The 17,554-nt window shown below is 36.6% G+C and overlaps 1 protein-coding gene across 3 annotated transcripts in view; it reads left to right on the top strand.

Annotated features, from left to right (window-relative positions):
- COL4A5 (collagen type IV alpha 5 chain) overlaps positions 1–17,006 on the top strand; it is a 273,325-nt gene extending 256,319 nt beyond the window's left edge. For 2 of the 3 annotated variants that reach the window (XM_077889028.1, XM_077889026.1), the window contains 9 exons: positions 1,684–1,756; positions 1,892–1,963; positions 2,865–2,993; positions 4,333–4,431; positions 6,392–6,604; positions 11,769–11,946; positions 13,821–13,935; positions 14,268–14,440; positions 14,642–14,759. In XM_077889028.1, the coding sequence (XP_077745154.1) occupies positions 1,684–1,756; positions 1,892–1,963; positions 2,865–2,993; positions 4,333–4,431; positions 6,392–6,604; positions 11,769–11,946; positions 13,821–13,935; positions 14,268–14,440; positions 14,642–14,744 (1,155 nt within the window). In that variant the 3' untranslated portion in view covers positions 14,745–14,759. Of the gene's footprint in view, positions 1–1,683; positions 1,757–1,891; positions 1,964–2,864; positions 2,994–4,332; positions 4,432–6,391; positions 6,605–11,768; positions 11,947–13,820; positions 13,936–14,267; positions 14,441–14,641; positions 14,760–15,750 lie in introns of those variants that run through there. The other variant, XM_077889027.1, reaches the window with a different exon arrangement.
- The last annotated feature ends 548 nt before the right edge of the window (positions 17,007–17,554 follow it).

Raw genomic sequence — 17,554 nt, 5'->3', positions numbered from 1 at the left:
TAAAGATATTCTTTTATACAATAAAAGCACAGTTATCAACTTCAGGAAATTGAACATCAATATAAACTTTTATTTATACTTTATATACTGTAATTATATCAGTTGACCTAGTAATTGTCCCTTATTGCATTGTTTTCCTCTAAAATAGACCAAATTATACATTGCATCTAACGGTCATATCACTCTATGCTCTCTCAATCTGAAACAGTTGCTAAACTATTTTTCTAAATTTCATGATCTTTACATTGTTGAAGGACTGTATCCCCTTCCTATTTTTTTTATTTTATTTTAGTTTTTTAAAGATAGATTTATTTATTTATTTATTCATTTATTTATTTATTTGAATGGGGAGGGGCAGAAGGAAAGCGAAAATCCCAAGCCGACTGTGCTGAGCATGAAGCCTGATGCAGGGCTCGATCTCACAACCCTGACATTATGAACTGACCCCGAAATTAAGAGTTGGGCGCTTAAAAGACTGAGTCTCACAGGAGCCCCCCCCCCCCCAGTTTTTAAAACAGAATATTCCTTCTTTTGTCTGCTATTTCTTCATTCTAGTTATGCATCCCCAGCTGGAATACTACATGAGTGATGTTGTGTCCTCCATCAGACATTTAGGCCCACAATGTTCATCTCTTCCTCATTGGTGATCTTAATTTTGATCATTCCAGCAAGTTATCTGGTTTCTCCACTGCGTGGTTACTACTTTCCCCTTGTAACTAATAAGCAAAACTATGGAAAGACACATTAAGATCATGCAAATATACTGCTCCTCATCAAAATTTCCCTGTATATTTAATATCTATTTATTTTCCTCAACCAAACAATGTAGTGGTTGAATATAGTGAATAGTGGCAAATGATGAGTTTTCTACCTCTAGCCCTAATTCCACATTTACCAGTCAGCCCTTTGATAGGCGAAGCCTCCCTTCTATTCCATGTATTGTCTGTTTATTATTAGTATGGACTCATAAATTCTCTTTTTTATAATTTTGTAAACTATCATTGTTTATTCCACTGCTCAGATTATCCTGGATTTGGAAACTTCTTCAAGCTGGATCCTAACATGCCCTGATTTTTTTAGCCATTTCTTACATGTTGTAATAATATGTTCCGGGTTTGCCCCTTTTACACTCCTACTAATAAAGTTTCATTGTCCCATACTTATTCTTCCTCTAGGTACATTCTAGACTTAATCTCAACTGTTCTTCTTCCCATAGTTTTCCTGGCCCTCAAACCCAAGTAATAGGCCCTGCTATATTTTTTGCTAAGTCTTGCAGACTTTATCATTTCTGCACATGTGATTTTAACTGAAGCATTTATCACCTCAGTGCTACACTAAAAATAGTGTCTTTGTTCATGATAGTAAAGTAATGGATGCCATTTATTAAGTATATACTATATAGCCAATCAGTTTTCTAAGTACTTAATAGCAGCCATCTCACTTAATCCTCACCAAAAAAGCCATGAAGTAGATACTATTAATCTCTCTATGTTAGAGGTGAGAAAACTATGAAAGAGGTTAAATGATCAACTCAAGGTCACACAAGCTAGTAAGGGGCAAAATTGGGATTTGAATCCTAGAAGTATGACCCTAGAGCAAGTGCTACAGATGAATATAAATACTTATAACCTCACTCCCTCCTCCAATTTTTTTTTTCTAAAATTAATGATTTTGTTTTCTCAGGGTAATCCTGGCCGGCCAGGTCTCAATGGAATGAAAGGAGATCCTGGTCTCCCTGGTGTTCCAGGATTTCCAGGTATTTGAAGGAATGTTTTGAAGTTCCCCTTTTATATTAAACTCCTTTGGGATAAGATACCCATTTTCTGATTTGACTGGGTAAATGCTATGACTTTGTTGCTTTGCTGTGCCATTGTATGCATCTTCTTTGCAGGTATGAAGGGACCCAGTGGAGTACCAGGTTCAGCTGGCCCTGAGGGGGATCCAGGACTTGTTGGCCCACCAGGTAAGACTTATTCTAGGAGTTAGTTATAACTGATACTTAAGCACATTGAAGAACTTGAAAGTTTGCATTAGGCCTGAACTCAACTTTTAGAGTCTCAATCCCCAATAACTGAAAGGAAGTAGGCAAAACTCTTCCTCTATTTACTTAAGTCTTAACCTCTCGCTTTTGTTAAGAAAATTTTGAGTCCAGATCTTTTAAGTTTAATATAGATGCAGGACCAACAAGAATGCTTCATTAAGATTTTTATTAGCTTTTATACTAACTTTCCCATATTCAGTTGAACAGATTACAAGAGCAAGTCGTTTTTAATTGAAAATATTTTTAATATGAAAATAGTTCTTTTTGCTGGACACTTATAGAAGTGTCCTATAAACTGAAATAGGACATCTACTAAATTCCCTTACTACTTCAGTGGGACACTTGACAAGCACAACAAACAGTAACTAAGAATGATTTTAGAATCAGAATGGAGGAGATCCCTGGGTGGCTCAGCAGTTTAGCGCCTGCTTTTGGTCCAGGGTGTGATTCTGGGGTCCCTGGATCGAGTCCCACATCAGGTTCCCTGCATTGGGCCTGCTTCTCCCTCTGCCTGTGTCTCTGCCTCTCTCTCTCTCTCTCTCTCTCTCTCTCTCAATGTGTGCCTATCATAAATAAATAAAAATTAAAAAAAAAGAAAATAGGGACAATAGGCCTAATTTTTCCATTGACAGTAAAGAAATTCTTTATTTCTTTTAGTCTTCTGGGTGAGATGATGGCTTTCCCTAACAGATTTCCCAACATTTCAATGCATGTAATTTGTTTCTTTTGCACCAATTTTTATTTCGACCTTAGGACACTTTGGCATCCATTCCTTCTGGCCTTTGTCTTTCTTTCCTTCCAATTTGTATGTTTTGCATCTTAGGTCCCCCTGGACTACCTGGTCCTTCAGGACAGAGTATTATAATCAAAGGAGATGTTGGTCCACCAGGGATCCCAGGCCAGCCTGGATTAAAAGGTCTACCAGGACTACCAGGACCTCAGGGCTTACCAGGTACATTTGCAGATCATCTTTCCAAGCCTTATCTGAGAACATTTCCCTAGTTCTCCTTTTACTTGTCATAGTTTTTCTCTGAGAAGAGAAGTCTCAACAACTAGTAGAATACCAGACCACCACAGATCCCATTTCCTTTTTTCTTGAAAATGTTAATTTTCTCATGCTCTAATTTCCTTTATGCCCAGTCAAATTTCTTCTAGCTAGTTCCTCTGGCTGTTCTAATTTGAATGGTTAGGTTAATGTTATTAAAAACTTTATAATGAAATTAACATGCATTTCAGATCTTGTACTTTCTCTATCCCAACCACCAGAAGGATAGAAAGCTAATTTGGTGGGCCATCAACTCCTCACTATGATGCCCCATGATTTTTTTTTTACCATCTTAACCATTTTATTTATTGAAGTTCAACTCGCCAACATATAGTATAACACCCAGTGCTCATCCCGTCAAATGCCCCCCACAGTGCCCATCACCCAATCACCCCATCCCCCCGCCCGCCTCCCCTTCCACTACCCTTTGTTCATTTCCCAGAGTTAGGAGTCTCTCATGTTTTGTCACCCTCTCTAATTTTCCCCACTCTAATTTTACACATGTTTAAATGTACAGTTCAGTGGCATTAGCTGCATCCACATTGTTATGCAACCGTCATCACCACCCACTTATGTAAATCATCTTGTGAACCGACACTCTGTACCCATCAAACAGTAACTTCCCTCTTCCTGTTCTCCCAGCTCCTGCTAGCCACCATTCTATTCTATGTCTCTGAGTTTGACTACTCTAGGCATCTCATGTAAGTGGAATCATATAGTATTGGTTTTTTTTAAATTGGAATTCAATTTGCCAACATATAGCATATCACCCAGTGCTCATCCCATCAAGTACCCCATGATTTTTAAACTAACTCTTGTCTAGTGGGCCATTTGACTCTATGCTTGTAGCCAATTTTGATGATACAAGAAAGATAGAAACTAACTTCAGTCTTTCTTGCTTACTAAGTGATTGGTTGTTAGTCTTTCCATAAACTAAGTGTACCAGGCAGTAACAACCTTACCTATGGGGAGAAAGATAACAAAAGTTGGGTTTTGCTCTCCTGTTTAATTCTGAGGCAAAGAGAACACAACTGTTATATTAGGGGAATCTCCACAGAGACAAACTGATTGTCTAAAACTAAAAGTAAATTTTTGTCCCAGGCTTAGGCTGTTCCTTTGTGTGCCTGGATTAAAGACAAGACCAGACTATGAATTTAGTGACAGTCAAGGACCTTAAATTTCCTAGATTTGTCTAGATATGGAATTATCATACCCATATTTGAAGTCCCTTTTTTTTTTCCTGTAGGTCCAATTGGCCCTCCAGGAGATCCAGGACGCAACGGACTCCCTGGCTTTGATGGCGCTGGAGGGCGCAAAGGAGACCCAGGTCTGCCAGGCCAGCCAGGTAAGACAAGTGAAACACTGCTGTTGATAGTAGTCTCAAGTCTGAGAGAGCACTTTTTAAAGTGCTCCCCGTTAGAACCTTGAGAGTCAGAGTGGCATCTTATGCTGAGATGACAAATTGATATTCAGGTTTTTAGTTCATTCATTAATAGGTGTTCCTGATAATATTGAATCTGATATCCAGTAGATTTCCAATATGTTCTCAAACTACTTACAAAAAGAATCTGAATCACCTTGCAATAAAAAATACAGGCAGAGAAGCTTAATAGACATTTTTCCAAAGAAGACATACAGATGGCAACAGACACATGAAAAGATGTTCAAAATCACTAATCGTCAGGGAAATGCAATCAAAACAACAAGATATCACCTTATGCCCATCAGAATGACTAGAATCAAAAAGACAAGAAATAGTAAGTATTGGCAAGGACGTGGAGAAAAAGGAGCCCTTATGCACTGTTGATGATAATGCAAACCACTGTGGAAAACAGTATAGAGATTCCTCAAAACATTAAAAATAGAATTACCGTATGATCCAGTAATTCCATTAGTGGATATTTACCCAAAGAAAACAAAACACTAATTCAAAAAGATGTACCCACCACTTTGTTTATTGTAGCATCATTTACAATAGCCAAGATATGGAAGATACACACACATATGCACACACACAGGAATATTACTCAGCCATAAAAAATAAATGAGATCTTGTCATTTACAACAACATGGAGGGACCTAAAGGGTATAATACTAAGTGAAATGTCAGAGAGAGAAAGATAAATACCATATGAGTTCACTCATATGTGAAATTTAAGAAACAAATGAACAAACAAAGGAAAAAAGAGACAAACAAAAAAACCAGCCTCTTAAATACAGAGAACAAACTGGTGGGTGCCAGAGGGGGGAGGTGCGCCGTGGGTGAGTGAAATAGAAAAAGGGGATTAAGAGTGCTCATTATCATAATGAGTACTAAGCAATGTATAGGATTGTTGAATCACTATATTGTATACCTAAAACAAATATAATACTTTGTTAACTATACTTCAATAAAAAATTAAAATAAAAAAACACTGAAGATTGCTAAAACAAAAAATCATTACCTTAGTAGATTTTTAATACGTATTAGCAACTCTAGACAATATAAATATAACTAAATAATATAAACATAAAGAATATCTATTGGCAAAAAATATCAGTGGCAGTAAGGCAAAGTGATAATACCTATGGCCTTCCTGGAACCAATATTGCCATTTTATTAACTGTATATCAGGGAAGAAACAAGTTAGTGTCATCTTCATCACATATGGGCATTGCTGTGGAGTTTCCCCAAAATGAAAATGCATATACACAGTGGTAAAAGGCCCATACATAAAGAGAATTTTAAAATAAGTTCAAATCAGTAAGTTAAACAGAGAAAGGGAACAAGTGGTAAATTGAAAATAGACATTTTGAAAAGGCTGCTTTAGTAGTGCCCTGCCTATTCTCTAAACAAAAAGGTATGCCTGAGAATAATTCCTCAGACAGATTCAAAGGAAATGTTTTTCAGCACTGAAACTGGCAGACTGATGGCAACCACACCCTTCCTTTTTTGCTGATGAACAAAACAGACTGAAATTTTGTCATGGGGTTTGGACTCCTTTAGTAGAGCAAGAGACTAGATAACACACAGACTTCCCAAATAAGAATCACTTCTTCCCATCTAATGTTCCATCGCCCAGTACTCATTTAGTACCTAATATTGTCAACCAATTCCATTAGGAAAAATATGTATTTAAATCTCTTTGAGGGCAGGGACCATATTTAATTTATCTCCACATCCATATCTGACAGTACCTTAATAGGCACTCTATAAATATTGACTATATTAACGAATCAAATGAGGTCATACTGTATTATCAGTAGCCATAATAGTGGATCAGAGTTTACTTAAATTTCTTATACTGACGATTCCATGGAAATAGGTACCCGTGGTTTGGATGGTCCCCCTGGACCAGATGGAATGCAAGGTCCTCCAGGTCCTCCAGGAACTTCCTCTATTGCCCATGGATTCCTCATCACACGTCACAGCCAGACAACAGATGCACCACAATGCCCACATGGAACTGTCCAGATTTATGAAGGCTTTTCTCTCTTATATGTCCAAGGAAATAAAAGAGCTCACGGTCAAGACTTGGGTGAGATAATTGGCATTTTTTTTTACTGTGCATTTTGTTTTGTTTTGAAAATCCTGTTGGATTCTGGAGTAGCCTTGGACAAAGTGTATCTCTCTAATTCTTTTGGGGCTTGAAAATTGAAGACCATGTCAAGGGCAGCTAAATGTATTCACTGTAAGTTTTACATAAATTATAACTTTTCTTTAAATGCCTTAGTTATCTAGTATGAGGTACAATTCTTGGCCTAAAGCAGCACATTTTGGGAAGGGCCACATGTACTTTTTTAGCTTAATTATTAAGGAAATAGAGTCCCTGGGCTCTCTACAGTATAACAGTGGCTTAAATAGGCAGTGTTTATTCATTGGACATAGTTTTTTCTTCTCTGATACTAGTCTTCATCAAGTTAAAAGTTCTGAAGACAATCTTGCTTTTCTAAACTAATGAAAGTAAAGTCATTTCTTAATTATGCTAGTTTATAGTTCCTAAATTAAGTGTTTTACCTTTGTAAAGTATTATCACAGTAGATTAAAGCCATACAAAAACACCATACTTCTATATAAAATACACTTCAAGGGCAGCGTGGGTGGCTCAGCGATTTAGCGCCACCTTTGGCCCATGGCATGGTCCTGGGGACCCGGGATCAAGTCCCACATCCAGCTTCCTGGTGGAGCATGCTTCTCCCTCTGGCTGTGTTGTGTCTCTGCCTCTCTGTGTCTCTCATGAATAAATAAATAAAATCATAAATAAATAAATAAATAAATAAATAAATAAATAAATAAATAAAATACACTTCATGTAATTGTGTTCCCAGGCATTTTTTCATTTTTTCTGTACTGTGGTGGATAGATTGGTTGATGGGATGAGGCTGGACTGGATGACTCTCAAGACCTCTTTCAATCCTCAACATTTCTTTTTGTGGAATTTTGACTTTGGATTTCAAACCCTTTTATTTGACCTGTGGCTGCCAATTTGGGGGATCATTATCCCCTTTGTCTCTATAGAGACATTTAAGAAGATAGTCTGGGCTTCCAGTTTCTCACAGGTCAGGTCATTTTATGAAGCCAAATAAAGTAGGAGTTTGCCCAGTAACTTTCTTCTCCCACTTCTACTTTTCTTTGTCTCCTTTTCATCTTTCCTCTACTATTTTTCCTTACTTTGTTTACTTTCTTTATGTAACATCTTCTTTTTCTAATTTTATAATTGACAAATCTTCACTGTGAAAATATTCTTATCTTTTACATAAATCTCTCTAGTCTTCTTCCCATAAAATTGTTCTCCTTTTAGGCCATTCTCTTTTCACTATCAGAGTCTTAACTTATACCTATAATCAAGCTTGTAAACTTTAAATCCCTGACCTATGAAGTCAGGGAACCATTGGAAATTTTTGAGCACCGTGAAATTTAAAAATGCAATTAAAAGAGATAGTGGAATCTGCTATCCAATACATTACCGTAGCTTTCAAAATGCGTGTCTTTGATCAAACAAGGGCTGTCATACTATGTATTCAGACTTGAAGGCTACAAACTGGCCTTGACTAAGGTACAGTATAAGCCTCAGACATAGGAAAGCCATGATATATATAGGGCCTAAGATCCCAAGGGTAATCCCAGATTGCAATCGCTTCTATGGCTCCCACAGGGGTCAAGTTGAAGAGAGCTTGATGGCTAAGCAAAAAATGGAGACAGCTATAGCTTTAATGTTATTAAGGAAACAATCACATGATCCAATAAATACAGTCTGTGTTGGATTAGTGAAAGGATTATGGTGTGTAAAAAAGAAGGTGGAGGTCACAGATGCAATACTAAAACCGTTCTGTATAGGAGCAAAAAAAAAATACTAAGAATCATTAGTCTATTAAAGCCTTATAATTTTAGAATATAGGAAGCGTTGAGAATTCATGAGATTTTTCTTCAAAATTTTCTCTGAAAATTCAGAATTCTGCATCATTGTGGGTAGCCTAAAGCACAGATGCAACCAAACTCCTCTGTCCTCATCATTGTGGGCCTTCCTTTTATGTACGTCTTCCTTTTCTTTTCTTTCCAAAACCAGGGCTATTTCCAGCCTTGTCCTCAATTAGCATTGATGTGAGTTTTATTTTTAAATTACTTTATAAATAAAAAGCACGTTGATTTCCATTCTAATTTGATTTTCACAACTACGATCAAGAAAAATATAGGACAAGTATTGTTTTCTTATATTTCATACACAAAAAAAAAAAAACTGGCTAAGAGCTTAAATGACTAATTCAAACCCACACACTCAATGATGGAGATAACTGAATTCAACACCTACCAATGCTAAACCCATCTGTTTTCAATTATGCCAATTTGTCATTCATGCTCACATGACCTTGAGTTAGTAACCTCTCTCTGATCCAATTTTTTTCCTCCGAAAAAAATTAATTAGGCTAAATCAGTGATTTTCAACCTGGGGATCTTCTGAAAAGATTCCTAGACCCATCCCAAACCTATTTTATAAAAATTTCCAATGATTAGGATGATCCACTAGGTTTAAGAATTGTTGATCTTTTTTCAGTCATCTTCAGTCTGAGATAACTGTATCCCTTTGGATACATGAGGAATTTCCAAGAACTACACAGGCATAATTTCAAAGGAATCAATTTTCAAATACTCAACTTTCATATATACTTTCTCCTGGAGTTGAACTGCCTGTGTATATGCTTTGAATAATCCCATTTCCCACATCCCTTTTCACTATCACCCATCTCCCACTTTATGAAAGAATCATCATCCTATCACATATTGTCTTGAAGTGTGAAAACCTCTGGAGGACAAAATCAAAGGGACAACTCAAAATAATGGTCTCGTTAAAGCCTCCATTAACTGAGGCTCTATAATTCACTTTGGATCCATCTCATTAGAAAATGCATTTCCAACAAAAGTTTACTTTTTTGTTTAGTAATTATCAAAAATTATCATATCTGTATTTTTATAAATTCTCAATGTAATGATGGCAATGCACAAAAATCTTTAATACATAAAGTCTTATAATCATAGAAAGTTTTTTTTTAATTTATTTTTTATTGGTGTTCAATTTACTAACATACAGAATAACACCCAGTGCCCATCACCCATTCACTCCCACCCCCCGCCCTCCTCCCCTTCTATCACCCCTAGTTCGTTTCCCAGAGTTAGCAGTCTTTACGTTCTGTCTCCCTTTCTGATATTTCCCACTCATTTCTTCTCCCTTCCCTTATATTCCCTTTCACTATTATTTATAGTTTTTTAAAGTTATTTTACATTTTTGTTTAAGAGAAATATGATAGGACAATCAATAAAAACCAAAAAATAAAAACACGATTAAGATCAAACTGTGTGGGCAGCCCAGGTGGCTCAGTGGCTTAGTGCCACCTTCAGTCCCGGGTGTGGTCCTGGAGACCCGGGATCGAGTTCCACGTCAGGCTCCCTGCATGGAATGGAGCCTGCTTCTCCCTCTGCCTGTGTCTGTGCCTCTCTCTGTGTGTGTCTCTCATGAATAAATAAATAAAATTTTTAAAAAAGATCAAACTGCGTGAAAGAAGTAGAATGGACATATAATTTCCAGATGCAAAAGAAGCATTGAATGACTGAATTTATGTACTTTTAAAAATGTTTATTGTTAGGTTTCAAATCATTATGTTAGATATATTTAAAAGACAGAGAAAAAGTTTGTTTTTATTTATTTATTTTTTTTAAAAGATTTTATTTATTCACTCAGAGACACAGAGATAGATAGATAGAGAGAAAGAGAGAGAGAGAGAGAGAGGCAGAGACATAGGCAGAGGGTGAAGCAGGCTCCATGCAGGGAGTCCAACGTGGGACTCGATCCCAGGTCTCCAGGATCACGCCCTGGGCTGAAGGCGGCGCCAAACCACTGAGCCACCCGGGCTGCCCAAAAGTTTGTTTTTAAATATAAATATTCACAAAACACTAGACATGATAGCTGGTAACATTTGAAACATGATTTGCAAAGTCCCAAGCTCCAGTATCACAAGGTGGATTATATATAGAAAGGTAGCTTTGGACCCAAGAGACAATAACAAATATCTTAATAACTGGCATAGTATCAATTTGAAATTCTGATTAAAAAATATATCTAAACTGAAAAAAGTGTGAGAGGGTGCACCGTTTTTCATTATTCTTTGGTGAGTAAATGAGAATAAAAGGTCTGATCACTGGTAATGATAACCCCTATTGCCCTTATCAGTTCTGAAATTCATTGTCCTTGCATCTTTCCTTTCTCTCTTATTCTTTTTACTTTTTTTTAAGATTTTTTAAAAAATTTTTATTTATTTATGATAGTCACACAGAGAGAGAGAGGCAGAGACATAGGCAGAGGGAGAAGCAGGCTCCATGCACCGGGAGCCCGACGTGGGATTCGATCCCGGGTCTCCAGGATCGCGCCCTGGGCCAAAGGCAGGCGCCGAACCGCTGCGCCACCCAGGGATCCCTCTTTTTACTTTTATTATTCATCTCCAAACCTGTTCATGGTTGCTGTTCATATTGGTCAGCACTACAGTTGTCCCTAGGCTTAAAGAGATTGCAAAAATAAATAAGATACATACTGGAGATGTCTTCAAAGAAGAGAGAGTTGCCTGGAGAAGAAGTACTAATAAGATATTATAGGAACTCTGGGGCAGCCCTGATGGTGCAGCGGTTTAGCACCGCCTGCAGCCTAGGACGTGATCCTGGGGACCCTAAATCGAATCCTGCGTTGGGCTCTCTGCATGGGGCCTGCTTCTCCCTCTGCCTGTGTCTCTGCCTCTCTCTCTCTCTCTCTCTCTCTGTGTGTGTCTCTATGAATAAATAAAAATTAAAAAATTAAAAAAGACCTTTAAAAAATATTATAGGAACTCTGTGTGTGTTCTTCACTTGTTCACAATAAATTGCTCAAAACATTCTCCATAAGACACCATTGTTTATAAGTGCATCACCAGTGTAAAAACTGTAGAAAAATATATAATGAACTACAACAATAAATGTCTACATAAATTATATGCTATATCCTGATTTTAGAAATGTTAAAGATGTAAGTAAACATGCATCTTATAGTTAAAGAACTGAATTATATTTATTGTCTAAGAAATGTAGACAAGTTTCTCCTTGAAAGGTTGTTAGGGTTTCAAAAGAAATTAAAGTATCATCATAGTACAGTCCTTCATCTTTTTCTCCCCAATTCTTCCTAGGGACGGCTGGCAGTTGCCTTCGTCGCTTCAGTACCATGCCTTTCATGTTCTGCAACATCAACAATGTTTGCAACTTTGCTTCAAGAAATGATTATTCTTACTGGCTGTCTACCCCAGAGCCCATGCCAATGAGCATGGAGCCCCTGAAGGGCCAGAGCATCCAGCCATTCATTAGTCGGTGAGACATTGGTGTAGCTTTGACTTTGACCAATTCCCAATTAATTTAGCTAGTCAGAAATGAGTCTAAAGCTAATAATTCGATCATATTCTTCCCACATTAGGTCGAACAGAGGTGCCTTTATACTATTCAATTAGGTATTTAGTTTAAGCCATATTAATTGGAGATTTGCTTTTGACCAGACCCTATGATAGACATAGTATAGTATAGTATACAAAGAAATCAGACTAATCATTAAGCAAATATATGTACATTAATCTAATATCTAGCAGGCTTGGCCAAGTGTTACAATAGATCTAATAAAACGTTATGAAAGCATAAGGAAAACAATGTTTAATTTTAACTGGATAAATCTGGGATGACTATATGGAAGAAATGTATTTTGACCTGGTTAGTACTTAAAGGATGGGAAGAACTTGAGACACAGGTAGTTATAAGGGGGGAGGGCGTGGGAATGGGTAGAAGATTGCTGTGTCTAGAATGTAGTTTGTAAAGGTTCCATAGGAAGAAGAGAGTAAAAAATTAACTTGGACTCAGATGGTAGAAGGCTTTCAGCATCAGGTTTTATTTTGGAATTAATCTGGTATTAATGGGGAGCCATGAAGAGTGTTTGAGCTACATTTAGGGAAAAATTACAGAGCCATCCATATGTAACATGGATTACAGAGGAGATAGTCCTAACATAGAGAGACCAGTTAAACTGAAGGTTTTGCTGTAGTCCTGGTAGGAATGGATTGGAACTGTCAGTGGGGAACATGTATCATTTTAATAGAATAGGATTTGGCAGTGGATCAGTTATGGGATGGAAGAAGTGATAGCTGACGTTCAAAGCATGAGTAACTAGCAGGAGGGTGGTACCATTAATAGAGACTTCCTAGAGTTTTGCCACATTAGAACCCTAGCTTAATTCAGTCTCCTAGGCTTATTAGATACTGCCATTTTCATTCTGATCATGGACCAATTGATTTAAGAGTCCACTAACCACAAAGGATGAATCATTAGTCTAGTTTCTTTGACATTGAATATAATGGTTAAGCCTAGTTCAACTTCTCTCAGTAACAAATTCATGGTGCCCTTTTTTAATACATTTGCCCAGATTTGGGAGGAATTTATTTTTTGTGATTTTTGTCAGTCCCAACACTTGGGAGTAAAGGGTCCTATTTCCTGTTTTGTAGATAAACTTCACCAAATTTATTCAGTCATAAGTCAGAAGGTCCCTTCATAATATTTATTAAAGATATGGTAGACTTGGCTATGTTTATTTTATTGAAGGTTTACTTGATTTTATAGATTTAAGCCACATCTCTACGTGCCTGGGTAGCTGCCCAGCATTCTGGAAATGCTGTATTTCTCTAGATATGGCCAAATGGTTAATAAATATCCTTTGGACCAAAAATAATGGGTGGGAATTGAGAAAATACTGTTTCTTATCTTTTCCAGTTCACCAGACACTGTTCTTACCACAGTTTTCAGCATTACTAAATGTCTACCATACAGTTGGGCACTTTGACAGCAAGTAGTATGTGCAATACATGAAGCCAAACTCTTACAGCAATTATGGCATTGACTATAGCAAGTATGAATACAAATTTAAGGAAGAATGGAAAATGAAAATGGTATAGCAGTGATATACTATATACTATAGTATAGTTTCTTGAAAAAAGCCTACAGTTTTTGTTTATAACTTTATTAAGTAGATTGGGAGACAGGGCTTATAAAAAAAGCAATTCTTGAAGTGCATTTTTCTTCTGCTTTTGTGAGCATAGATGACACCTTAATGGGCTTCTATACCAGGAAGGCTTTGACAGAAGAGAAACTGCTAGTTCCCACATACTCACTGTGTAGATTGTGTTCCCCTCCCTTTCCCTTACCAGATGTGCAGTATGCGAAGCTCCAGCTGTGGTGATTGCAGTTCACAGTCAGACCATCCAGATTCCCCATTGTCCTCACGGATGGGATTCTCTCTGGATTGGCTATTCCTTCATGATGGTATGAAATACTCTTCCTTATCTTTGTCACCATAGCTGACTGTCCATCATATTGTATATCTTACCCAAGACAAGGAATCCCTGTCATTTGCCCAGTACGAAGCTTGAACATCAATTAGCTTCTGTCCAGATATTGAGTTCCCCTTCACATATTTTCTGGAATATATTTACATAATCTGTCTGTTACTTCTGTTGAGTACCCTTGATGTGGAGACTTTTCTCTTACCTCTTGCCCTAGTTCCTTCACTGGATTTGAATTTTTGGGCAAATTTAGGACATATCGTTGGGTATTCACGAAGATACTAGTGGCACATTTTCTCTTATCTTTTCTAGCACACGAGCGCAGGAGCAGAGGGCTCAGGTCAAGCCCTGGCCTCCCCTGGTTCCTGCTTGGAAGAGTTTCGTTCAGCTCCTTTCATTGAATGTCATGGGCGGGGTACCTGCAACTACTATGCCAACTCCTACAGCTTTTGGCTAGCAACAGTAGATGTGTCAGATATGTTCAGGTAAGGTACTTATGGCTTTTTTTTTTTTTGGTACTAATGGCTTTAGTTCAGTTTAGATCCTAAGCTTCCTTCAGAGGTGCTAGGGAAGAGAGAAGCAATTCATGGATGATTTATACCCAACAAATGTTAAAGACTTAGTTGACAGTGTTTTGTTTTTTGTTTTTTTGTTTTTGCTTGTTCTTTTCATATACCTGACTCAAGACAGAAAAACACCCGGCTAATGTTAGGTATGTGTGCTTTTAGATGGTTTGGTTGTAGTAATCCTTCAGTAGCTAAACAGACAAAGCAAGAAAAGGTTATGTGATCTGCTCAACAATAAGTGAGCTGTTCAACTAGACTGAGGCCACGCCAGGAAGTAAAGATCAAAGCTGTGATCTGTGATCCCTGACCAAGTCCAGTGATCTCTTCTCCCAGGACCTTTTCTTTTCTTTTCTTTTCTTTTCTTTTCTTTTCTTTTCTTTCCTTTTCTTTTCTTTGCTTTCTTCTTTTCTTTTTTTTCTTTTCTTTTCTTTCTTTTCTTTTCTTTCTTCTTTCTTTTCTTTTCTTTTCCTTTCCTTTCCTTTCTTTTATTTTTTCTTTCTTTCTTTCTTTCTTTCTTTCTTTCTTTCTTTGAGAGAGACAGCGTGAGCAGGGAGGGGAGAGGAGGAGCAGGAGAGGCAAGAGAGGGAGAGAGAGAATCTTAGGTATGTTCCATGCCCAGCATGTAGCCCATTGTGAGGCTCAGTCTCAGGATCCTGAGATCATGACTTGAGCCAAAATCAAGAGTTGAATGCTTAACCAACTGAGCCACCAAGGCATCCCTTTCCCAAGATGTTTTCAATGCTTTCATCCAAGTGTTTGAGTGAGTAAGATCACATACAGTATATGTACTTCAGGATAATTCAATCTATTGGATTTTTTCTGGTTTAAATTAATTTTTATATATTGCTTCTTTTGAGTTACCCTTACTCGATATTTTTCTTAACAATTATTTTTTTGCACTTTGTATGCATATGTTTTATAATTTATTCATTATCAGTTGCCCAGATGTCCCTCATTCTAGGACTATTATAAAAATGTGTAAGAAATAAAGAGGGAGAGGCAGATAAAGGTAATAGTGGTAGAGGGAAGAGTCAGAAAAATAAATATGACCAGTAATGGCTCTTTGGCCATACCAGTTACTGCACTAGATCACATTGATCAAAAGTTAATCATTAAGTCATAGGAGAGCTACTTAAGCAGAAAAAGAATGTTTGGTTGTGAATTTGAACCATAATAGAATTGAAATACCAGAAAAGGCTAATTTGATCATCTTGTTTCTTATTTCCCAGCAAACCTCAGTCAGAAACACTGAAAGCAGGAGACTTGAGGACACGTATTAGCCGATGTCAAGTGTGCATGAAGAGGACATAACATTTTGAAGAACCTTGCGTGTTTTTAAATGTGATATATATATATATACATATATATATATATATATATATATATTTCCCAGGATGCAACGTCTCACTCTTCCCAACTTTTACCACTGCTGCCACCAATGGTGCTACTATATATGACCAAGAGAACATGCTGACTAGTAACCATGAAGATTCGGATGTACCTCAACAATGTGCCAGAGCAAGGTCTCTATTATTTTTTTATGAGTGAAATAAGAAAACGAATTTACTTTTTGGGTCCAGAATGACTTTCCCCAAGGATTATAAGATGAAGATGACATATTTTGCCCAGTGACTAAAACAGCACATTAAAAATTCAATTAAGAGAAGAATCATACTGAGTAAAATAAAAGACTGCAGTTTGGGGGAAGAATTATTTTTCATGGTGCTACTAATCCCACTGTATCCCAGGATTTTAATATAAAAGTGTTAAGCTTATTTTTCTTTGTAAGTAAAGAATGTGTATATTGTGTAAACAGACTTTTAGCTCAAAATGTTGTCATTTAGATGTGATCTGACGTGAATCACCCTTTACAGACAACCTAGGCAAACCTAGAATACAGACAAGATTTTGTATCCATGTTTATCAAAGTGAAAGAACTTCTATTCTTACATCAAGTTACTACTGAAAGTAAGTTTATTTTGCATTCCATCCCCTAAGTTCTTATTTGACTTTTAAAAAATAGGTCATTTTAGTCACTTTAATGAGAATTTTAATGTTCATGTTAACATACCAAATTATAATATCTAATAGAACAATTTCTCTTTTGCTGTATTCTTCAAGATTCTTAATACCAGATGCCCTCCCTTTTTAATGTTTATTACGTCTTGTTTTTGCTCATCCCTAGGCAAAGTCCTCCCAAATAATTTTGAGAAACAAAAATATGCAAAAAATGATGATTTATCCCCTGTGCTTCTTCTGTAAGAATTATTCTCCTTTGATCTCTGCTTGTACAAGGACTGGGAAGACAATTCTTGGTTAGTCTTCTCTCCTCAGTTACAAAGCCAATCGATGTTTCTTCCTTTTTTTTTATTTTAAATATTTTATTACAAATAGTCATAGAATACCTTATTTCCCTAGTTGTCCTCTTTTCACTTAATGTTTAACTCACCAATATCAATTTAATTAAAGATATCCTATGTTGTAAGTATGGATTGTTGTGTATCTCTTACGACTATGTGTAAAAATCTGCTCATTTACAGGTAGACTATATATCTGCACATCAACAAGTAGTCCTTTCTCAGAGAATCATTTAGAGCAGTTCCAAAGAGATTTCTGCAGACTTTGATCACTCTCATAGCTGATAGAAGATATAGAGTAATGTAAACTTTTTCTAATAAACAAAACAACCTATTGGAAAGTACTTTTGAGATAATAAATTTATTAACACTATTGTGTTGATGGCTGAGAAAGGAAGCAGAACTACTTTCTGTTTAGGGAAAAATTCATTAATAATGTTTAAAGCAGATTAGTGAGTTAATATTCCTAATGATTAAGACTGAATACATGTAGCTCTCTAGTTGAGAACTTGCTAAAAATAAGAGGCATTAAAAGCCTCTATAATAAAATTTGTATTTCAATTAAACTATGAAACAACCAAAATAATTTTGAGCATTTTAGACTATAATATGAACCCATGCAAAAGCTAAAGCTTAGAGTCTTTAGTTGTAGAAGTTAGATTCTAAACAATGATAA

Source organism: Canis aureus, chromosome X (genome assembly GCF_053574225.1).
Source record: "Canis aureus isolate CA01 chromosome X, VMU_Caureus_v.1.0, whole genome shotgun sequence".
In the NCBI taxonomy this organism is placed as follows: Eukaryota; Metazoa; Chordata; class Mammalia; order Carnivora; family Canidae; genus Canis; species Canis aureus.
The sequence above is the reverse complement of the archived record's forward strand: the minus strand, read 5'-3'. Positions and strand labels throughout refer to the sequence as shown.